General features: G+C 46.7%; 1 protein-coding gene across 1 annotated transcript; it reads left to right on the forward strand.

The window, feature by feature from the left end:
- The first annotated feature begins 242 nt into the window (after positions 1-242).
- Positions 243-24,252, forward strand: vwc2l (von Willebrand factor C domain containing 2 like). The gene is made up of 6 exons (XM_066688112.1): positions 243-872; positions 1,096-1,234; positions 2,853-3,265; positions 7,962-8,039; positions 14,702-14,831; positions 19,849-24,252. Exons 3-6 carry the CDS (start codon positions 2,876-2,878, stop codon positions 19,995-19,997), a joined length of 747 nt encoding a protein of 248 aa, XP_066544209.1. The 5' UTR covers positions 243-872; positions 1,096-1,234; positions 2,853-2,875; the 3' UTR covers positions 19,998-24,252.
- Positions 24,253-24,993: the final 741 nt, after the last annotated feature.

Raw genomic sequence — 24,993 nt, forward strand, 5'->3', positions numbered from 1 at the left:
ATGCAGTGAAATGTATTTGTATTTGGTTTTTATTGTTTTTATTGTTTTATTTTAATTTTTAGTTTTTTAAGAAAAATGTAACTATTCTTATATAATGTGCATTATTGACCAATTAATCAATTTGTATATATTCATCTCCACTGGGGAATAAATAGATATAATACTGGGGCATTGCCACATTTGTGGGCATCTTCCAAAGTCACCATGAATGAGACAGAGTGAGAGAGAATACACATCTCTTTCGCTCTTCAACTTCCATCCCTGTGCTGTTAAGCAGCCCAGCACACAACAGAGACTGCTTTGATGAAAGATGCATTGACTCCATTCAGTTTGGAGAAGGAACAACTCCCGAGCAGCACACGCACAGACACGCACACACGCACAGACACACACACACGCACACAGAGAGACACGCACACACGCACAGACACGCACACACGCACACAGAGAGACACGCACACACGCACAGAGAGACACGCACACACGCACAGACACACACAGAGAGACACGCACACACGCACACACGCACACAGAGAGACACGCACACACACGCACGCAGCTCGCTGCTGAGCTCTGCTCCCGGCCGGATCTGTGCAGTATTGGGATCAAAGCCGGGGACTACGAGGCGGCTCTGCTCTTTCCTTTGCCTGTAAACGGATTAGTCTGCGGTTTACAGCGTGCGGGACCAGGGCTGGAAACAAGAAGAGGATTGTGTGCGTCTTTGGTGGCTCCTAATTCGCGTCCACGCTCATTCTTGCGTCTTGGTGTTTTTTTCCCTGTTCTCATCTTCTTTTCATTGGATTCCTGGACCGTTTCAACAGAGCGCCTGGCGAGAGTGATTTACCTGCAGTCTGTGAAAACCCCGAGAAACGGTACTTATTTACAGAAGACAAGTCAGGAAGTTTAAACAATAACTTTGCCTTTCTTTTCTTTTTTTAACCAAACTGCAAATGGCAATGCCACCCAAACCGCTGTAATTACAACAAGTTCCCGTCTGACGCGCCGCGGTGCCGCCGCGTCTCTGAATCGCCAGCCAGAAAAAAGGGGGGAAATCAATCAAACAAACATGTTTCCACCCAACTTCTGCCACTACAGGAGCACTGAGATGGACAAGGGCTGTGACACCCCAGTCATCCGCTAACGCGCCTGGCCGGAGAGAGCGAGCGGTGCTGCTGTGCTCGGAGCCCATGGTCCGGCGCTAGAGGCGCGGCGAGTGGACCGGACCGAGTGCACGGTGAGTGGGGCTTCATTGCGCATCGAGGGACAGAGAGGCACAAAGGGTGCGTTAGTAGTGGTGCAGTATTATCCATAGCGTTATTAAGCTTTATTTATGGGCAATCCTGAGGAGCACCGACTATAAACGTTTCAGACGGGACTGGACACTTCGCCCCACTTTTATATCAGGGGCAGCACAGCCTGTCTTTATACCCCACAGCCGCCCGGAACCCGAACCCATGAAACAGTCGGGCCGCCGACGCCGACACCATCATTATTGCAGGGCTGACCTGCCAGATTAACCAAGTTACACACACACACACGGTTAAGCACGTCTTCTGTTGAGATATTGATTGATTGATTGATTGATTGGTTTATTGATTGACTGATTGACTGACTGAACTATATCGTTGCTACCTGTTGCTTTTGCTTCAGCCAGTAAATTCGTTATTCAGTATCACCAGCTCGAAAGCTTAAGCTGTACGTGTTCATTCTGTGTAAAGCTTGTTTGTGTGAATAATCATTATTATTCGTTGTTGTGGTTGTTATTGCATATTAAATCACACTTATTGCATTTTAAATTATCAGTGAACATGTAATAGTTCAGACACATTTACATATTTGGTTAACGGGTGCCGGTGCATAAACGGAGCATTAACGCGGACCTCTGATTAGAGAGGCATGGTGTTCGTGACCCCCGTTGTTTGTCCAGAGAGGTCAATACTCACACACATCCCCTCAGAGTCAATGCCACCCTGTGTCGGGACTCGGTCTCAGATAGTGGGAGAAACCGCTTTGCTCCTGACCAAACTCAAGAGTCTCGGTAGTGTCATGATCTAGTTCATTTTCCATCTTAAGTTAGAGGCAGTGGGGGGCTTGCACTGTCGACCCGTGGGATGAAGCGTTAAAGGCATCCGTTACCGGACAGGAGCGAGATTTCCGTTGAGGCTGGCTGATCGGAGGTGCCCTATGAAACCATGACGGCGTCTCGACACAGCTCTCTGTTTGGAAGCCTGGATGTTACAACTGAATCAAGTCGCACTTTTTAGTTGGTGTTAATTATGTGTTGGTTTATTTTTAGAAATGCTCATTTCAGGGTTAGAGGTGTAGACTCTCAGGATGGGCTCTGTCTTCAGTTATATACCTGCCGGGTACCAGGTCAGCATGCGCTGCATTTACACTGGCTTTTGTAAAGAGAGACTGCGCCTCGTAAAACTGCTTTGAAATAGACGACACATACCCGTGCATGCTTGATTGCTTCTTTAATGTATTTATTTATTTGCAAAATGTATTAAGATGAAGCCGTTTTAGAAGCGACGTCCTGCCCACAACCACAGTGCAAGGATGACGAGATAAAGTGTAACATTTTAGGGCAGGAATAACTGTAACAACACTGTAAACATGCAGCACCCTATGGTATTAATCATCATCATCATCATCATCATCATCATCATCATCATACTACTACTACTAATTAATAATACTACTACTACTACTATTACTATTATTATTATTATTATTATTATTATTATTATTATTATTATTATTATTATCTGTATAATTATTATTATCATCTTCATCAGTTAGCATTAGCTGTACTCGAGTCCTGCTCCGTCACTGTGAGCCCACTCTTTCAGGTCCAGGAGACCCGCGGCGCAGGATGGGCGCCCTGGTTCAGGCAGCTTGTGTCCTCCTCCCGGCCCTGCTGGCGGCGGTGGCCCCGGCGGCCCTCAGCCCGGAGGACTACCCGGCGGACGAGGCCGAGCGCCCCGCCGGCAGCGACAACCTCGTGTTTGACGACTACCGGGGCAAGGGCTGCGTGGACGACAGCGGCTTCGTGTACCGGCTGGGGGAGCGCTTCTTCCCGGGGCACTCCAGCTGCCCCTGCGTGTGCGCGGAGGACGGCCCGGTGTGCGAGCAGCCCGACTGCCCCAAGATCCACCCGCGCTGCACCAAGGTGGAGCACAACGGCTGCTGCCCCGAGTGCAAGGAGGTGAAGAACTTCTGCGAGTACCGGGGCAAGACCTACAAGATCCTGGAGGAGTTCAAGGTAGGATCTGCATCCTGCCGGCCGGTCCCTCCCGACCCTCCGCTTGAAGTGATGGCAGGACGGCATCTAGGTGTCTGTCTTTCTTTCTCTCATTTATTCATGTATTCATGCATTCATCCTGTATTTCTTCTTCTCGCTTTCTTTTTTCTCTTTCTCTCACCCTCTTTTTTATATTCCTTGTATGGGATATAGAATGAGCGCAGTGATCATTAGATCAGAAATCCCAGTGAAAACCGAGGCACGTTATAGCCATCACGGGTATGATTTCCCACATAGACGTGCAAGTTGTTTCATAGTAAATCAGCATCATTAGCAAAGATGGGTGAAAAATTAATATCTTGTTAGTGTTGATAATGATAACTGCAGCAATATCATTGACATAATGGTTATTACAACGCACATGAATGTATTTATTTCATCAAAATAAAGGCACTCACGTCATTTAAGACGGCTCACTACTTGCAGTGCATCAGTGTGTGCTTTTAGGATGGGGGGGATTTATATTGCCTACAGGGAATGCGAAGGTATTTACAGCAATCTCGGGTAAAGGACCGACAGATATTTTTATGTGCCGTTTTAATGCTTCTTGGACATTTATTGTAACGGATGATTTCTGGTTGTTTTATGGATGTATTGATTGTCCGCTCTTTGTGTAGTAACCTACAAATTCAATCTGGTATCCATCTTCACCTCAGGAGCCCAGGGCCAGCATTGCGTCCGGCGGATCCGTGGGATAATCCCCCCCAGCGCAGCGCAGCGCAGCGCCTGGCACAATTCACCATGTATCCCATTAGCGCAGCCCATTGATCGCTACTTACATCACTTTATTTCGCATAAAGACCTTTTCATTAAACGCGGATCTGCATCTTTCAAGATCAGTTAAATACTGTGACACGTTTCTGAAAAGATTAAGTGCAACAAGGAACGTATAATAATCCTGGTGTGTTTTATAATATATGTGTTAATCAATACCACATTATGAAAATGAAGGAGTCTGTATTTTATGCTGGGCTCGGCGTAAATTAAAACAGTCAAATATTATTACGAATGAGTTTGTATTACTTTCACCATTAAAATACATTCATGAATAAACTGATGCCCGAGATGCGGGCCGTGGAGAGCTGCTGTTTGGAAGAAGCCTTCATCTGGAGCTTAATTGACGTTTGCACAAGAAAGTAATGCTGTTTACACAGTATCCCTCTGATTTCACGGAAGGCAGATTATCGTTAAGTACCGCGGTATATGCACACAAACACAAATGATACTTAGGGGTCACATTAATGCCTCTGTCAGAAGTTGAATAAGCATGTCATCATCTTCAATGAAAAAGAAGGGGAAAAGAATAAACACAGAAAATTACCTTCAAAGAGGCAGAAGGATCCATTGATCTCTGCTTTAAAAAGTACATGTTTTGAAGAGTCCTGAATCGGAGTGCAGTAATACGTCGCAGGACGCTGCTGTGTCTGTGGCCTATCAGCCACAGTGCCAGATCTGCAGAAAGACAGGCAGGAGTCCGCGTCAGTCCTGGGGAGGCCGGGAGGAGGAATGACTGGGGGGTCAGGGTGGCGGGGGGGTGGTCTGTGCTTTGACACACTCAGTTAGTCTCTGGGCTACAGTGCAGCACACAGTGGACTCCTGCCGCTGTGCTTCATCACCTGAGCGAGCAGCGTGGAGGTCTGTGATGTTTACAGTCCCTCTGGGCACCGGAGAGGAAGGCAATGTGCTCTCACAGTTAGTAGTTTTATTCTCTCCAGGAGATGGGGGGGCGGGGGTGGCAGTTCCTCCGAAGAGGCAGTGCCAGGATGCTGCCTAGAGGATATCTCTCTTGCAGTCAGCCTCACTCTTCCCAGCCATCCTAGACAGGGTGCAACTGACTGGTGTCGCTCCAGTTAGGGTGCAGGAGATCAGGTGGGTCTCCAGTGCGAGCAGTTTCCCCCCCCCAGCAGGGCTGCTCCCAACCAAAGACACAATGCTGGCCTCCTGCCCATCATAGGCTTCTGCTCCCACCTGATAGACATGAATTGAGCATCAAGTTCTGATGGACATGTGTGATTTAATCTGGGCCAGTGTCTGTTAATGAGCTGTAGAAACAACAAGGCATCTCTGGATGGGGTGGAGGGGGGTGGAAGAGCATACTTGATAGCATATTATCTCATGTTTCTAAACAAACAGAAGTATTTATCCCAATCCATTCCATGAGATTCCTCCTGAAGTCAGGAAGTTGTTGTGCGTTGAAAGGTTTTTTGTGTAACTTTAGTCGACTGTGTTATTTTGTGGCACGTTCACCAAGGCTGTAGAATGTGGGCATTACACCCTCACAAACCATTCACAACAATCTGGACCTGTGCTGGAAACATCGTCCTGTTAATGTCCCTCATTGCGCCCCCCACTGACAGGGACATTTTCTGCCCCCTGCCCAGGCTCACATCTACCCCACGTCTCAAGGATCAAAATCACCCCAATGTTTTTCGATGCTGTTGTATCAAACTATGTAAAAAAAAATACTAAAAATAATCACACACACCCACACACACACCCACACACATGCTGGGTGAACTGTAGGAAAGAAAACGAAAAGAAGTCCACTATTCCAGTGTCTTAAGGACTCTCTGTGATACATTAGTATTTCATGAGGATAATAAATCCAGAGCAGAGATGAACTTTTACATGAATGCGTTATTTATGGAAATGGAAACAGAAGGAGATGACAGGGGTCTCTCCTGAGGTCTACTACATCCTAAACAAGTGTAAATAAGTTCACGGTGAGGTTCAGTCCCGAGGTAAACTGTCTGTGACCCGAGACCAGAGCTTAGAGACTCCGGATCCTTTGGGTCGAGGCGGCACAGACCGAGCACAGAACTCAGCCTTCCTTACTAAATTGACTCGTACACATCCTCCTTTGTAGAAATCTTACAGCAGCTTAAAAATGCTGTTCTTCATTGCACACGGCTGACTTATCTCGGGAGAGTGACACTGCGCTTGCCGTTAGTCTTGAGTTCTCTCCAGAGCCGGTGAATGGAGGTCACGATGCCAAGGACACACTTACTTCAGGGAACAAAACACAACATCATGACAATTCTCACCCTGCTAGATCTAATTTAAAAAGGAAAATAGTTTTTAGACCGATGAACAATGTCTCTTGCTTTTAACGGTGGGAAGGCATGACAGACACCGGCTGATGAGGTCTGTGTTGTCCCTGGTCCTCGGCACTGATGGAGTCTGTACCGGTTTGGCACATTAATCCGCCGTCGATGAATTCATACCTCTCCCATCGCTGCAGCATCACATTGAAATAAATAAATGTAAACCGAGGAGTGCATTTCATATCCTGCGCTTGCAATTATGTGCAAATGAGTTTCTCCAGGTAGGTGGCAGGAAGAACAATAAAGAATATTGAAAATAAATGGACGTTGTGAATGACACTCTCAGGCACTCTCAGGAGATAATGTCGGGAATTATCCCTTTCACCTACAGAAATGATTGCCGGGAGAGTTTGTTTGTAGATTTAAATCCTCCCCTCGCTTGGGAAAGAGTTACTTTTCTGCTACACTGTATCCAGTTTGTGTGAACCATTTATTTAATTATAGATATTGTGTGTGTGTGTGTGTGTGTGTGAGTGAGTGAGTGTGTGTTGCAATGAACACCTAAGCATCCTAGCTTCTCGGAATAAACATTTTGAAACAAAAGCGAATAATGATAATAGTAATAAAATATTTGGCAGTTAGTAATCCTGTGGTGGGAGCATTGAGAACTGATCTCTATGGTACGAGGTGCTGTTTAATGCCACCCCATCACAGACCAGATATGAGAAACGGACGACACTGTATCTGTGCTCTACCATCAGAGTTGTTACAAAACCAGGAACGAAGGAATCTATTATACTGTAGACTGAAATGCCCAAAAGTGTGCCAAGACAGCCCTGAAAAATGCTGTAAATTACATAGTTTTTATTCTATATTTATGCTTCCATCTTTTTTTAATGAATATCCGCTGGTAGTTTAACATGAATTATACCAGCTACGGGGAGAAAATTGTCAAGTGAGACCAACCATTACTCACAGGCGCCTCTGCACTAGTGCTGTAGTGTGTGCGGTATAAACAATCCAGCGTACGACACACTGATAATAACAGGATAAACGAATGAATGTGTCTGTCCTGAACATTATAGCTGAATATGTCCAGCTGATCCTTGTCTTTTCATGCTACGTTTTTCTTAATAGAAATATCATGGGTAGCCAACGATTCCCCCACCCCAGCCCAGCGTTGTTCCCGACCCAGGCTGCTGTCGGGTGTGTTTAAATGGTGCCATCGCTCGTTAAGTCTCCCACCCATTGCACTGTCCAGATTGTCAAGGAAAACAGGGGAGATACGTCTAGAGGAACCTCATTTTAAAACGTTTGTGTGTGGTGCTGAGCAGTGATGATAACCCACTGAACCTGAGGGGAACTCACACGCTTCACGGATTTCTAGTTCCTTACAAAAAAACACAATATTTACGTGCTATATATTCCTTAAAAATGGAAATATATCTTTGTTTCTCCATCTGTGTCTCTTGCCAGTGTTGTGTGGACAGGGATGCCGTGCAGTCGCAGTGTTTTTGTCTGTCTGTCTGTGTGTGTGTCTCGTGTGTGTGTTTTGTGCTCATGTCTTCCCTCAAAGACCTTTGACTCACCCTTAGTAGGTGTTTCACCTACAGGGATCATCGCTGGCTGAGGATGGGACTGAGTCACCGGCTACCTCCCCGCAGCTGCAATCAAGAACCGGGAGCATTAGGGTGAGTTCAGATCCCAAGCGGGCGGGTTGAGCTGGGATGTGAACTCAGGTCCTTCCGCAGCCAAGGATCGCCAGGCTAGGGCGGCACGGTGAGGGGCCAGGGCCCCTGACAGAGGCAGGCCCTCCCGCCACACAGGGCCACAGCAGGACACACAAGGCAACTTTAGCACAGCCCCGTAGGACAGAGCTGCTTGGTGCATGGGTTTGTGTTGAAATAATCTTTAGGGTTTTGCAGTAACTTTCTAGAAAAGAAAAGAAAACAGAAGGATGTAGTTTTAAACTTAATTGTTTTATTTTGCTTTTCATCCCATAATTAAATTGGGCCCCCCACTATTACAATGCTTTATAAAGTGTTGGGTCGATGGATTTAATTGTATTACAGCTGCATTGTAGTGTTGTTCGACCTTGAGTTTGCACATGTACAGTATGGCACTGAACGACTCAACACACCTCCACGTTGAGTAACCTGAGCTGCCGTTATAAACCCTTGAGCAGGTCCTTCACTTAGATCGTTCCAGTAAAATGCCCAGCTGTATAAATGGGTACAAATGTAAGTCGCCCTGGATAAGAGTGTCTGCTAAATGACAAATAATGTAATGTTATAAGAGATTCATTATCAAAGAGGTTTTATGCATTTACTTGAATCCCAAATCTTTATTTTTACCACTATGATTTTATTTAGGATCAGACAACTTTAAATAAAATATTGCAAATGTGCTAGAAGCTGTGTTGCTGCGCTCAGCACCCGAAAGATCAGACTGTCATTCAATTCTCTGAAGTATGCGGGACTGAGGCGGAATAGTAAATATCCCGTTCCTGTGCGTTGTTCTTCCAAAGGCAACGATCCGCTGCCGTGCACAGGTTCCCACTGTTTTAAAGAATGCTTTGGACTCTAGGGTGGTCCGGGAGGGTCCCCTGAAACAGTGTTGTCCAGTGGCAGAGCCGCTTAATACATGTGATTTATGTTGTCAACCTGCATGACTTCAGATATTAGAGCGCTGATAAATGATGCCACCCAGCAGAGAGACAGAGCAGATCTGTTTATTTTGTAATGATGTTAGTAACTGAACTATGCTGTGCCTATTAACCAGCTGTTGACACCCGTCCTGTGAAGTGCAATGCATGTGACCAGCAGCAGTTGCCTTGTGTGTCCTGTTCCCGCGCCCCGGCCCCTGCGCTCTGCGTTTCCTGACGTTGGTAAGGTGTCATTTGAAGATGGCAGGTTTGGCATGCAGACTGTCTCCATCCCCCCATCGCCCCAGCTCTGCACATCGCATGCCCCGCTGGGTGGTGTCCCCTGTGTGGCCGTGTCCCCGGGCTGAGGGACAGTCCTGCCCTCACACTATGAGATGCCTGGTTACTCTGCCTCCCGGCGCTGGGAAACGTAACTCACCTCAACCAGCTGTGAGCGCCGTGGATTCACAGAGATACAGTGAGGCTGACAACACTGCCAGTATTTCTTCACCACTTTATCCGTGTGTGTCCACCATGGTAACTAGCATGTTTCTGTGTGTGCGTGTTTGTTTGATTTATTGTTTGCTTTCTCAAATTTCCATTTTTAACCTAATCCTTATTGTAGTCATTCAACTCATCTTGCTCCTCGTGCGGCAATATACTGAGAATACACAATAAATCCCAGGGTTGTGTATTGCAATATATTGTAGATGCATTAAATACACAGAGTGTATGATATAATGCAATATAAACAATGCACATGTCATTAATCTAAAGCTTGTACAACATGTGAAAGCGGCCCTCTCTGTGGTCCAGTCAACATTAGTATGTTTTAGACATCTCTTAGTCTTGTTCTGGGAATAGAGGGCAAAGGGACAGATGGTTATCTTCCCTCCTGCGTTTCCAAGCCATGAGCAGTATAGTGGGCGAGAGGCTAAAACCACTGTTAGATATGCAGAGCGATCTAGAACCCACAGGAAAAACATGCAGGCTAATGGTTACCAACAGCACAAAATAAAGGTGACACAAAGCAGTCAAACCACTGGTGTCAGAAGTGGGATTGTGGAAAACCCCTTTACCGTTTGGGAGATGGTAGTTGCAGCAGGGGTCTGGTAGGAGCAGTCGCTGGTCAGATGTTCACTGAAATCCTGCAGGAATTGTCATGCGTGTCTCACGCATGTGTCTTACTAACTGAGGAATTAGGAGATGACAACATAACAAGCTTTACCTTAAGGAAGAAAGTCAGTTTGTCCTGTTTATATAAATGGTCATATATTGTTACCCTTGACCTTATTTCAGTTTATTTAGAGGTAAATCCATTAGGACATAAAGAATAGTGGAACACTGAAAGAAGAATGAATTGGTGCTAGACCGAAGATGTGACTGACGGACTGCTAGATTGGACTGGATCTCTAGAGTACAAACAGACGTGAAGGATTAAGACGTTTAAATCAGCCGGTAGAACGAGGAGAGACAAGGACAGACATTGGTGGGAAAATATTTAACCAGCAATAGATTGATGCCGACCAACTATATAAGAGAAATATTGTTATCATTACTACTGTTGTTGTTTCAGTATCAACATATAATTTAAAGACTTTTAAACGAGTGCATTGTGGACTGGTTTCTATCATATAGATATTTTGAGCTGATCATTGTTATAATAATGAAGGAGTTTGGTACAGTTCGAATATGTTTTGATGCATAATTAGGTACGTATATGTGTTTAAAAAAAACGCAGAAAGCAAACAAACTAATTAGGCATTAATGCTAAATATCCTCCCACAGAGGTGCATGAACATTGAAAATCCAACTGGTTTTGAAGGTCCTGGCTGTTTAATGTATGTATAACTCCCTCTGCCCTCCAATACCAAATGGTGGCAGATATTCAGTGAGGGAAACGTTGCGTTGTACATTGTGCTAGAACTTCAGTGATGGCTTTCCTGACCGTGGACCCGGTGGTCGGTGGGGAATAAACACTTGATTGAGTGGCTCTTGTCCCATCCCACTGAGCTGGGTCTTCAAACCACAACCCGACTCCACAGCGAAAGTCACAGTCACAGACAAACCTGCAGTTGGGGGTTAAAAGGCAGCGCAGCGTGATCCCTCTGGCTGTGCCGCTCGTTTGAGCTGGGGGGCTTGTCTAAATCTCTGGCCTGCTTTCGCACAAAGGAAAAGCCAGTCCTAGCTTCAGATCAGGCTTCAGTAGTCAGACCTGCCTGAGACGGAGGGATCGTGCCTCTCCACAGACGCCAGCCCTGTTCTCCACATCCCCCGATTCTGCGGGAAAGCAGGAGCCCGTATCAAAGCACGACACGTTCAGAGATTTCCCTTTAGAGGACTGGGCTGTGCTGTAAACACAATTTTCTTTCCATTTCCGTGAGTGGTCTTTGATGTGCGGTCCCTGGTTTGCTTTTGCAGTACAGTCGCAAGGCAGGAGTGGAAATTGGAATTGCATTAGTGCGAGGAATGTGACTCGGCTCCCGTGGGGGCGACGGCGGGAAACACAGGTTACAACAATTCATTCTCCTTTGTGTGTAACTGAGCAGGCTCTCAAAATATAGTGTGTGTGTGTGTATACACTCACCTAAAGGATTATTAGGAACACCATACTAATACTGTGTTTGACCCCCTTTCGCCTTCAGAACTGCCTTAATTCTACGTGGCATTGATTCAACAAGGTGCTGAAAGCATTCTTTAGAAATGTTGGCCCATATTGATAGGATAGCATCTTGCAGTTGATGGAGATTTGTGGGATGCACATCCAGGGCACGAAGCTCCCGTTCCACCACATCCCAAAGATGCTCTATTGCGTTGAGATCTGGTGACTGTGGGGGCCAGTTTAGTACAGTGAACTCATTGTCATGTTCAAGAAACCAATTTGAAATGATTCGACCTTTGTGACATGGTGCATTATCCTGCTGGAAGTAGCCATCAGAGGATGGGTACATGGTGGTCATAAAGGGATGGACATGGTCAGAAACAATGCTCAGCTAGGCCGTGGCATTTAAACGATGCCCAATTGGCACTAAGGGGCCTAAAGTGTGCCAAGAAAACATCCCCCACACCATTACACCACCACCACCAGCCTGCACAGTGGTAACAAGGCATGATGGATCCATGTTCTCATTCTGTTTACGCCAAATTCTGACTCTACCATCTGAATGTCTCAACAGAAATCGAGACTCATCAGACCAGGCAACATTTTTCCAGTCTTCAACTGTCCAATTTTGGTGAGCTTGTGCAAATTGTAGCCTCTTTTTCCTATTTGTAGTGGAGGTGAGTGGTACCCGGTGGGGTCTTCTGCTGTTGTAGCCCATCCGCCTCAAGGTTGTACGTGTTGTGGCTTCACAAATGCTTTGCTGCATACCTCGGTTGTAACGAGTGGTTATTTCAGTCAAAGTTGCTCTTCTATCAGCTTGAATCAGTCGGCCCATTCTCCTCTGACCTCGAGCATCAACAAGGCATTTTCGCCCACAGGACTGCCGCATACTGGATGTTTTTCCCTTTTCACACCATTCTTTGTAAACCCTAGAAATGGTTGTGCGTGAAAATCGCAGTAACTGAGCAGATTGTGAAATACTCAGACCGGCCCGTCTGGCACCAACAACCATGCCACGCTCAAAATTGCTTAAATCACCTTTCTTTCCCATTCAGACATTCAGTTTGGAGTTCAGGAGATTGTCTTGACCAGGACCACACCCCTAAATGCATTGAAGCAACTGCCATGTGATTGGTTGGTTAGATAATTGCATTAATGAGAAATTGAACAGGTGTTCCTAATAATCCTTTAGGTGAGTGTATATAACTATAAATCTATAGTCCTGTAGGATTGGATTTTGTTGTCATGAGGGGTCTTTCTGTAAGTTGACCCAGAACATCAGAACGATTACAGACATCAGGAGGCTGTCTGGACCATCTTTCTTGTTGGGTCACTAGTTGTTGACTGATCCACGCTGTGTGCTTTATGTGAATTTAGTCACGTGCAGGGGGTGGGCAGGTATAGTTGAGTTCTGCAGTATGGAAGATGAGAGCCCTATTCACTGCGTCTCTTTATGACCACTTGTCTCACTCGAAAAGAGCGAGAAAGAGGCTCAGTTACTCTTCATGAGTTCACAGGGGTGGGAAAATTGGTATGGTAGGTGCCTGGCTCTGATAAAGGCCGGGTGTCAAACGTAGGACAGGAAATCGCAGCAGCAATGAGAGTTTACAATAACACCACAGCCCCGTGTGGGGTCTGGAAACTCATCTGCTTTTAAAAGGCAATCTTTATCTACCTTTAAGCTTTGATTTGGAGCATAAACAACCGAATGACCATCACAGTACATAAAACAGATTTCAGCATCCGAGTAGTCAACAAGCCATTGAGCTCCTCACAGAAATAGTGTGCTGTCGTGTGTCAGCATAGTGGTAGGTACAGGGCAATCTCGTCTGTTTTTTAAAGTGAAGTAATATTATTATTATTGTATACCCTTTTTTAAGGTGATATTCCTCTAAGTACTAGGAGGTTACACAGTGATGGCAGGTTTGGACTAAACCCAGAACAGGGGATCTCATAAAACAAGACCGAAGTCCATTCGAGCTCAGAAAGGGAGAGTTTGCAGTTCGAGAGACACCAGCAGGGAGATGTTGTGACTGAATCGGCACCGTGTTGTAATGTCCACGCGTTCCCGTCCTTCTCTCAGGGTTTGTTTGCTGTTGTGCGTTTCCAGCTTCAGTGAGATGCTTTTTCTCCCTGTTTATGAGCAAAACATAGTACTGCGCTGCGTCTGTTTAATGAAAGGCAAGGATGGAAGCCTTTTACTGGAGGCAAGCTGTCCTCGCGGAGTATGTGTGTGTGTGTGTTTGTGTTTGTGCGCGTTAACCCTAATGTTACTTTGTTTAATTTCTGTACAGCTTGTCTACCCCATCAGAAGGGAATTTTTTACTCATTCCTGCATATACCAAATGGAAAAGACATGCTCAATTTCATATACACGTTAGATATATGAAATTGTGAGATGTGTGTACTGCATAGCTTATTTATATGTATTCCATATGTTACACATTTGTATGTAAATACATATGTGTGTTGTTGTTTGTGTATATGAGTCATATACATTAATATATGGAAGAGAACATCATCATAAATGTCTTTTCCACATGAGACCTGCCCCGCATGCCCTCTGACTCTGGAGTGACATGGCTGATGGATGTAGTTGTGTCTCATGTTGTCAGGACAGGATGAAGGGGGCTGTCTGGCCAGGGTTTGTGCAACCGTGGATATCTGTATGCGACCGTTGTCCCTTTTAAAGAAGCTAATCCACGCAGCGGTTAATCACTGGGAAGATGATGCGATGGCCCTCGGAGACTAATGACATTTTCTTAATTTGTTGCTGTTTGGTTCACGGCGGAGATCTGTGGCAGCAGCTGAAGGTTATGGGTAAAATTAAAAGAGAAGAAGAAAAGAAAAAAACACGGCATCCTGGTAATGAAAAGAGGGCCGCGGATTGAATAATGTTGACATGGAAACACAAGCAGCTTCTGATCGATTCGGCTGTTTTCCCACCGCATTTCTCCAGAGCCTTCTCAGAGCACGAGGGCCACACTCTTGTCACCGGCCCGGACTGCTCTGTCCGGCTTGAGCGCTGGTCCCGATTGATCCTTCTGTGTGGACATCTCCGAGATGCTGAAGCTCTTTTTAAGTATCTCTCTCTCTGTCTCTCTCAGCCCTCCCCCTGTGAGTGGTGCCGGTGCGAGCCCAACAACGAGGTGCACTGTGTAGTGGCGGACTGCGCCGTGCCCGAGTGCGTCAACCCCGTGTACGAGCCGGAACAATGCTGTCCCATCTGCAAGAATGGTAAGACCCGTGGGCACACACACCTCTGACCTGCGCAGAATCCAGTACAGGCGGGAGACGGACTCCGCCATTGATCCACAGCGGAGTCTGAGCTGTAAATACATCTGTGTGATTAGACGGCACGGGCTTGTGCAACCCTGCCGGGTCCAGAACCAGACCCCTACACACAGAAACCCCCGCAGTGGCTGGAAAGACTGGTCTTCCCTTACTGTCCCAGTTTTCTGATATATTGGACTAGAAATATAATAAGAAGAATTGCTCCTGATTTTATGCAATTAATTAAAAGCATAAAGGTGCAAATCTGGAATCTAGCAACAGATGGTGTCCGTTTGTATATTTCTATATAGGGAAACTATCACCGCCAGAAGACAGATAGATAGATAGGTAGGTATGTAGATAGAGATTTAAAAAATCACCTTCATTTCAAAACATTTACTTTTCACATTCCAAAAGTTACACATCTTTATGTCCTTAAAAGACAATACAAACAATTAACACTCTTAAAAGTAAATTGTCAGAATGTATGAAATGAGTGCAATTATTAAATAGTTAATAAAGTTGATCGATGGATAGACAGATCAGGAGTGAATGGAGGCCTCCCGTCACTTCTTTGCGAACTCTTCGGCTGGGGTGATTTGAATTTGTTGAGAACTGCTAACAACAACAACCACAGCAACTCATAATCGGTTTCAAAACGCAATTGATCGAGAGAATCCTCAGTGATATTAATTAGCCCGGGGGGAGTTTTCTGAGCCCCCCCTTCGGCTCTCGCCAATTCCAGAATTAGAATTATCGGATTCCAATTGCTATTGGCCGGTGACAACTCTTGGGAGGCTGATAGTGTGGAGTCAGCCAGATCCGCGGCTTAACCTTCCCCCTGGAACGCGCCTGGTGTCTGGAGCGCTGTAATTTAGTTGGGTGTGCTGGAGGGATCAATGGACACAGAGACGAGGAAACTGGGGGGTGTGGGGGCGCCGAGATAGAGGCTTCTCATTAGCAGCTCTGCGGCTCGGGGCGACAGATGAAGGGAATGGATCTCTCTCTTACACAGTCACGTAATTCCCAGGCTCTGTGCGCCGTACTGAGGGTCACTTCTGCCAACAAAATAAAAATCAAGTGACTGGATTGCGTGTGATTTTTTTAATGTGGCTATTTTTAAAATCAATATTTATGGCACGGAGAGCGTACTCAGCTTTCAGAGGGGGGTGATGTTTCAGCTCTCTGTTCGTGTCACTCCTGGTCGTTACTGCTCTCAGATCTGGAGGTGAGACGAAGGGGTCGGTGTTGTGCGGAACACATGACAGGCAGGGTCACTAATGTAGCGGCAATACAGCAGGGAGACGTGCGGCGCAGCCTGCCTCGGCTATTAGAATAATTGAAACAGAGGACGGTGCTTTTAGATGCTTCAGAGTGTGTCCGGCCAGCGGACGAGCGCTCAATCCTCTCAATCAGAGGCTTTGATGTGGTCGACTGCCATCTCACTCTGCGAGGGTTTGAGTGCCGTCTCCCTGCTGCACTGCGACCAGAAGGTAGACCACCTTCATGCTTTGAAAGCTTGAGGATCGTGTTGGCCACACAGTGTTCTCCTGCTCCTCTGATGTAAATTCCCAAGATGTCTCGAGACACGGACACTAGGCTTAGCCACGGGTGTCATGTGCTGTAATTCAATCACTTAAAACGCCCGGCCGGCAGAATCTCAAGCGTGTCTGGTCCACTGTGTTCCATTAGGAAAAGCTCCAAGAAGGAGTTGTACCGAACTAGAGTTTATCTGCCCTGTGGGATCCTGCCAAGCCAGATAGAAAATGCCAGTTAGACTTTCTGCTGCTTCTGTTTTTTAACTCCTTCAAAAGGCAGCTGTGGCTCGAGGCTTGAAGTGAATCACGGAAATCCAAGACCGGACTGCGGTCCTCGAGAACTCGCTCTGCATCGTTTTCCCATCCCGGCGAAGGAAGAGTTACTGTCAGAGTGTATCCCACAGTGATGGATCTCAACACAGGCCTTATTTGCCAGATAAAAGTCGTTGGCTAATTTTAGACTTTGTTTCAGCATTGAATCAGGCAGATTTGTGTTTGCGTTTCCCTGTGGTGCAGAGTGACCTATATACTGCGCATCTTTGTCATCGCGAGCAAAGTGGATGCTTCTAGGTGTAGTGAGAGCTCTCAGCCTCCTGCCTGCAGCCAACACAACATTTAATACAGACAGACAAAACATGCTGCGGCCCTGATTATGGTGGCAGTTTGGAGAGCTCAGGCCTGTATGGCAGCCGCGGGGGACCAGTCATGTTCTCGCTGCTGACAGACTACGAGGGCCGCGGCATACTAGAGCACCGGAGGTCAGGGAGAGAGCGGAGAGACGCAAGTCCTCCCTCACCCTTCGCTCTGACTTGTATCTTCGGCGTCTGTCAGCACTGGTGGGCAATACACAAGGCTCACAGCGCCAGCTGCCGTGCTGCTACGTGAGAAAATGTACAGCTCCTGTAAGAGCAGGAAAAGGTTGCAGGGATCTAGATGGATGGAGAGATAGATAGAACAGATAGCTGGATCAATAAAAGACAGAACAATAATACAATAAACAAAGATACACTACAAACACTATCTAAAGCCTCCAAACACAAAAGCATAAGGCATGACTCAACACAAGACAAGATTAGACAGAGGGATAGATATAGATAGGCAGACAGATAGATAGATAGAAATCGGCATCCCTGACTGGAAGTGAAGGGGTTTGATGGGCACGTCTTTACATCCTCAAGGTCCCACTGTCAGTAGTTAAGCAGGGTGAAATGTCGGTGGTCAGAGAGCCCTGTCTGCTCTGTCTGGCTTCATCACAGATAACTGCTTGTGCTCGTGCTCAGGGCCGCCGGGCTGTCAGGTGTGTGATGTTCTGTCAGGCCGAGCGGCAACTAGGTAGGAAAACGGGATTGTTCGAATGATTGATTTTTCCCCTCTGTAACATCGCGCTGAATCGCAATCAGTATTTGCGGCACGCTGCGGCGGGGACGTGAGTTGAAGGGAGGAGAGAGTTTCCCGACCAATCCCGCACGAGATGGTTTTTTGGAGACCTGCCACGTTTAAGACAACAAGACAGGGTGTGGGTGGGGGCAGCTTCCACAGTGAGGGATTAATTCCGCGTAATACGGCACGCATGGCTTCAGAGCAGAGTTGTGTGCCACAGATGCAGGAGAACGGTGGTAAAACGTGGAGACTTTCACACGGCAGGGCTCTGGGATTTTCCCAAATATTTTTACCGGTTCGCTTTCTGCCGAAGCTTTGTGTTTCCCGTGCCATTTGCAGTGTAGCAGAACGGCGCTTGGGAGGGGTTGCAGGGTCTCAGAGCATCTGTGCAGGGGTGGTCCTGACTGCTCCAGACAAGCGATGACACATGGCTAATTGAAGCTGGCGGTGTAAGGGCTGCTATCGGCAGCTGCCTGCCCTCCTGTGACATCACCACCGGGCTCCACACAGCTGACCTCTGCCTCCCTCAGAGAGATGTGTACATTTCTGATAACAAAAGCCTCACAATGATGGTGTACGTTTCAGGAAAAGAAGAGGGGAAAGATGGATAGATAAAGGTATTCTCTTATTACCATTCATGTGAAATAATTCTTAAAGAAGGGTACATACGGGGCAGGGATTTTTATTTAGTTTTTTCCTGGTGTGCCAAGTTCATTAATAACTGTCCATTCTAACCTAGGAGGGTATAAAAGAAAACCAAGTAAGGAAAAAATAATTTAAGTCAGGCAAGTCAGGCAAATTTCACTGACCAAATATTCCCTAGTTCCTTCTGCTGCCACTCTTGTGCCATTTGCTCCTCTGTGGGCCAGTCGGGGGCTCGTAATTCCTTGCCACTTCCTAGGATGGCTATGAACAGAGATCCTGCTGCACAGGGAAACTGTTTCCCCACAAATACTGGCTCTTGGCAGTGCTGGTTTCGTCTTTCTTCCCCTGCAGGTTTATTTATATCCCTGCCAAGCGCGATTCCGATCAATAGGAATTAGGATTTGGCAAGACTTGGTGAATGCCTCTCCAAGCTGCAATCAATGGGTCTTATTCTGTTTGAGCTGCCGGGACAGTAAACTCCCTGTCAAAAAAACCCACCCAGGAATTGGGGATCATGGTGACCTGGCGCTTCTTTCTTGGCCGCGGTGGCATCTCTCACATCCCAGAGGAGGTGTGTGATGCAGAGTACAAAGTTTTTCAGGTTTTAACATCAAAAGCACAAGTGTTGGGTTTGTTGTCAGTGGGATTGTCAACTCTGGCAGCTTTCCGTCCACCTGGCTATGAGTGGAGCTGACCAATTTGCTGAATTAGAAACATAAGAAAGTGTCCAATCAAGAGGAGCCCATTGGCCCCATCGTGCTCGTTTGGTGTCCATTAATAACTAAGTGATCAAGGATCCTGTCCAGTCTGTTTCTGAATGTTCCCAAATTGTCTCTTCAGACACATCGCTGGGGAGTTTGTTCAGATTGTGACGCCTCTCTGTGTGAAGAAGTGTCTCCTGTTTTCTGTCTTGAATGCCTTGAAGCCCAATTTCCATTTGTGTCCCCGGGTGCGTGTGTCCCTGCTGATCTGGAAAAGCTCCTCTGGTTTGATGTGGTCGATGCCTTTCATGATTTTGAAGACTTGAATCAAGTCTTCTCTGTTCCAGGGTGAAAAAGTGAATTGGCTAAACCAAACCCAGTCATACACATCCAGCAAAGACCCCACTGCAACAGTCCAGACCTGCTTCCAACTTCTGGTCTGTGAGTACCAGGAAAAAGGAAAGGAACACTCTGTGGCCAGTTGTTAAAGCCAGCAGTTTTATTTTCACGTGCCACCAGCTCACAACATCGCACCAGACATTTTTATCTTGGTGACGAGGGAGGGTGGGGTGTGTGGAGAAAATGGAAAGTCTGCATTCTTCAGTAAGACATTCAGACAGCTTCACACTGCAGTCAATTATAATGCAGATTATTATTAGAATTAGTGGTGTTACTATATTAATATTGTATTTTGTCGTGTCTTCCCTTGTGTGTCAGGCCCAAACTGCTTTGCCGGAACGACGATCATCCCAGCCGGAATCGAAGTGAAAGTTGACGAGTGCACCATCTGTCGCTGTCACAACGGAGACTGGTGGAAGCCGGCGCAGTGCTTGAGGCGCGAGTGTCTAACCAGCCAGATTTCATAGGAGCCCTGGAGACGGGAAGCGAGGGAGCGAGAGACAGAGAGGGAGAGATGGAGAGACAGAGAGATGGGGGGGAGATGGAGAGAAATTACACAAATAAATACTTGTTACAACTCACTGGAGTACAAGTCCTCCATTTTGACTGAAGTGTAACGTTATCAAAATCATCCACATAATTATAAAAGGAAATCAAACCCAACAAAACTGAGGGATATGGATGCTGCAGCAGATGGCTTTCCACAAGTTGTTATTCTTATTATTATTATTCCCCTTTCTGGAGGGCATTTATATTCCTGAGCATCAGGTGTCATTATTTCCTAGGGCCACAGTCAGTTGACAGCGTTCCCGTACCGCACTGGGTCGGAGCTAAAACACAGTCGTAAAGAAGCAAGAGGAAACAAGACAGAAAACAAGGATAATGACAAATAAATACACAGAAGCACACTGACCACAGCACTGACCATCTCGTGTGAGAGAGTGGGGGGAAGAAGGAGGAATGAATTGTTGATCTCTCTGCCTGGAGCTTTGGAGAATGACACCTCAATAGCTTTTCCTGGAAGGACGAAGGGAGTAGCAGAAAGAGTAGGAGAGAGGAGGAAGAGCTCCCCGGTCCATCACACTGACACGCAGCTGAGCTCTCCTGCCTTGGACACGGGTTCGGACACAGCCCTGCCGCGTCTGCTCTCCAGCACGATCCTTTTGTCTCCCTCGTGGCACCGCAGGTCATTCTGCAATGAGACGGACGCAAGTGGCCCCCTGGTTGATTCAAAACACTGTTACCCGGGGCTGGAGTGAGAGTTTTTTCGAGGCGTCACTTCGGGAGTCTCAGTCATCAGTCCTTTCTATTCGACCTGCACTGCATCTTAAGAGGCGGGAGTTCCTTTGGATGCGTTGATGGTTACTTGTGATTTCGGCATCAAACGCAGCAGCGATCAAATACAAAATACAGAAGATAAAGAAACACGAAATTATTGTAAATAAAGAAGGGCGTCCGCTCGGCAACACACGGCACACCGATCACAGTGACGCAGCAGCGCGTCGGGAGTTTGACATTGGGAGCTGGTTAGCCATCACTCGCACGGGCGCGGCCTTTGACTAATGAACCACTGTGTAAAAAGCTACGATGCACACCAGCTAACTGGCAGGAATGCACAGCTCCTCCGCCCCCCTGGGGAATGGGTGTCACACACGCGAGCGGCCTAGGGAGACGGACAGGAGAGTACCTGTGTACTGCCATACCGGTTGGAGGGGAATTACTGGGATCTGGAGGGAGAAGTAAGATTGGAAAGGAAAACACCTAATGAGGCTGAACGGCAGAGTAATAGACCCCTGGGAAAGTGCAGGAGTGGTCCAGGCAGTGGGTTCTGGTCGGCCGGGTTGATTTATAGGTATTCGGAGTAGTGGGGGGTAGCCCACCCCTATCTACATAAACCAGAGGCACCAATAATACCATTGAACATCCATTCCTTATGATTGCACTTATTTTCACTCCACACACAAAGGCTTGACGTCGCAATAGGCTAATAGCTTTCACTCATTATCTCTGCAATTAATAAGACGTATCCAAACGAGCCCTTCATTCCCCATAACAAGGTCGTTTTTAACTAAATTACGGCTCCTCACTGAGCGAGTCCTCCACCCCTTCCCTCCAAGAGCAATCAGCCTCACCGCGCCGCTCCACCGGGGAGAGAAGGGCTCCTCGAACAAGGCGTCAATTGCACAAAGAGAACGACACTCTCCCCATTTTATGAAACAATGGTCACCAATAACACCTTCACATAGGCGTCCCCAGCTGGTCCCCACTGTGTCCGAGCCCCATAAAAGTACAGCAGTTTATTTACCCGTGAGCGCCTGGATGTCAGGACTCTTACTGACGAATGACACACTTGCAAATAGACTAAAAAATGACACTCAAGAAAGCATAAAACAAGTCCCTTTCCTGATGAATATTTGCCATTAGCCAGTCTCACGTGCCTCTCCATGCCGTAATTCATCACCCGTAATGTTCTTATGAGAAACAATGACTCGCCACAGAAGGCTGCTAACCTTTCGTCGATTATCCCCTGATGACAGATGGATTGTTAAATGAAATGAGCGGCTTTGAGATCTGAGGGAGACTCTTAGAGAGACAGGATGGAAATTAATTTAATGTTAAACCTACACCGAGACATTCAGAGGAGGGAAATTATAATTGTTTCACAACGCACTCTTTCTGTTAGCTTTGCCAATTATTTTACAAGCTGCACGTACCATCAGCTTTCTCTCTGGTGTATCAAGCCAGGAAAGTCGTGCTTTTCTGACAGGAAGACAAAGCGTTTATTCGTACGTTTCTAATCTAACGGCGAAACTGCTTTACTTATTGTGGAGGACTCGGATTTTGTGCAAAAAATGAAAAATTCGTTATAAATTGTACACGTGAAACCGAGCAGAGACCCCCAAAGATGAGACTGTCTTTCCTCTTCCCTTCCTGAGGGTGCCCCCTTTCGTCAGGGTGCAGAGCGAGATCTTGTCCTCTAGGAGGCACTGAATCGGTCCAGCCCTGATCCCGAGGGGCGGCTGTCCTCCTGACTCTGTAGGTATGGGAAATTGATGAACCGCTGAACACCTGGCATGCTTCGCACACCGCTTCAATTAAGCACATAATTAGATCGGTTAAGTAATTTGTGTTCAGATTGGACGAGAGCCAGAGAGCTGCCTGGCCCTCAGTGCCGCCCTTGCATGCACTCCTGCACCACGTCCATAAATCTCTAGCAAACAATCGGCCGGACGGGGCGCTGACTGTGCGGTTATCTATGAATGACGTCAAGCATTTCGGCAGCTGTGGGCACAGTCTACCTACTGCACCCTGTAACTGTAGTGTGAGGCATCAATCATGGATGCAGCTGGTCAGCTTTTTGGACAGCCTCTCTGTTGTGATTATCTGCCAAACCGTCTCAATGTTAGAGCAAAGAGAGCTCTTTAAAAGACCACAATGATGGGAGGAGAACGAGAGCGTGTGAGGAAAGAGAGATGGTTTGGACGTGCCGCCCGCTACATGTTGGGACAGACAGTGTAGGGAACAGAATTGCATACATCTAAGAGAGAGTCTTAGAGATTCATTGTGTGCATCACTGATATAGTCCCCCAGGGCTCTTCCTCCTGCTCAGCAGCCTCTCCTTCCTCCAAGGCCTTTCAGTTGTCTACAGGATTAAAAAACAGACAACCAAACATCACGTACAGCAAGGGAAGTCTGCAACAACAGGAAAAGAAAGATGTTCACCTTAATTCCACCGTGCGGACGCATAACATCCAGTCAAGTTTGTCTCCCTGTTTAGTTTGAGCAGCAATTGGCCAAGTCTTTCAAAACACTGTACATATTGCCAAGTCTACTCTGTACAGCGGCTGGTCAGATAACTCATGATCGCGTGAAGTCTGTGACAGCCGTGATGCTGTTGAGATTGAGCTCTGACTCCTCACAGGCACTTTTCCCCACGTGAACAATATTCTGCACCAGAAGGACATCCCTAGCTCACCTCCTCCCCTGCCTTAACGGACTCCACAGAGTGATTAAAAGACACCATCTCCGTATCAGATCTTCAGAAGCAGTCGTCCCCCAGTCTTGGCAAGAGGAAGGTTTCTGGGAGGTTCCCCTTTGTCCGCACTTTACAGCCTTCCCAGAAACGAGCCGTGCAGCTTCTGGGACGATTCCAGGGAAGCCGTATGACGTCTGTAAGTGACGTTTTCGAACCCGTACTACAAAAACAATCCTGGCACTTTACCCTGTTCCTTGTCAAGGGCCATATGCATGAAGCGTCCCATTCTGTGCGTATTCACCAGGCCTTTCTTTACTCACACACAGACGCTTCCTCCCCGGTTTCTAAGGCATACGTTATTAAAGATGACATATAACAACAGTCCCCAGCATTTTACCCATCGTGTACCTCAAAACTGTGAAGGTCACATCCAAACCCATGTGATTGAGAGTATAGTCTACACACTGCATGTCACACACTGTCCTTTATTTATTGATTTAGTACACTTGTCCTTTGTGCATATGGCTCCAAGCGTCTCTGTCCCCAATTCACATTTTATGTAGGGTGAACGGATCTCCCCTCTGCAGACTCCGTAAACGATTGTTTATTCCTGTTTTATTATTTTAAGGAACTGTTACAAAATGTGTGCCTGAAATCAAACTTTAAAAAGATACTGTTAAACAATCAAATTCTGTAATTAAAGAGATTCTACGTATACAAAATGTAAATATATATATATATATATATATATATATATATATGACCTGTGTGTGTGTGTCCAGAGCTGAAGGAAAATGGTATTGTGTATTATATATGAAAACAAAACTATTTTGTTAAATAGAAAAAGAAAAAAAAGTGTTATCCAGCAAAACAAATCTCTTGCCGTCCTTCTTTTACCTCCAGCATCACTCCAGACACTCATAAACCCTGGGGGGATTTGCTGGGTTGTATGCAGTGAAAACTGTGCCTCCAACCTCCCAAAGGCATTCGCAATAACTGTAATTCTGTCGTTCTCGATTATCGCCTCTCTCCGACCTTCACAGCGAGGGCAGGGCCGCACTGACCCACAGGGTTGCATTACACTGGACGAGAGCAGCCGCTTTAGCGGGCCAGTGAGCTCCTGTACTACTGATCAGCTGTCTCAGGGTAGGAGGAGGTTCAGTGAAGGGATTTATTCAGGCGAGAGCTGTGGACGACTCCGGGAGCAGGTCCGAGACCAACCCGGTTCACGAGCAGAGCGGCGTGTGCTGGACGCTCAGCCTGGTTCCGGTCACTCGACAGCTAATCGATGTAACGAGTCTCACCCAGGGATTCGCCCAAGGACGGGGGAAACTGGTGATCCAATAACTAGAATCCTGTGGGAGTCTGACCGGCAACACAAGACAGAATGAAAATATCTGAGGACTTAAATGATGACGAAATGTATTGTTACTTTGAAGGAAATGTGTTTGCAGCTTGTGAGAGATACAGAATGCAGAAGGTCAGGA

The sequence above is a fragment of the Amia ocellicauda genome, chromosome 16, assembly GCF_036373705.1.
Source record: "Amia ocellicauda isolate fAmiCal2 chromosome 16, fAmiCal2.hap1, whole genome shotgun sequence".
Taxonomy (NCBI): domain Eukaryota; kingdom Metazoa; phylum Chordata; class Actinopteri; order Amiiformes; family Amiidae; genus Amia; species Amia ocellicauda.

Bases quoted from the DNA above. Each gene is read 5' to 3' on its own strand.
- vwc2l (XM_066688112.1), top strand. From the start codon at position 2,876: ATGGGCGCCCTGGTTCAGGCAGCTTGTGTCCTCCTCCCGGCCCTGCTG. The intron at 3,266-7,961 runs GTAGGATCTGCA...TTTCACCTACAG, and splicing joins AGATCCTGGAGGAGTTCAAG to GGATCATCGCTGGCTGAGGA. The intron at 8,040-14,701 runs GTGAGTTCAGAT...TGTCTCTCTCAG, and splicing joins CAAGAACCGGGAGCATTAGG to CCCTCCCCCTGTGAGTGGTG.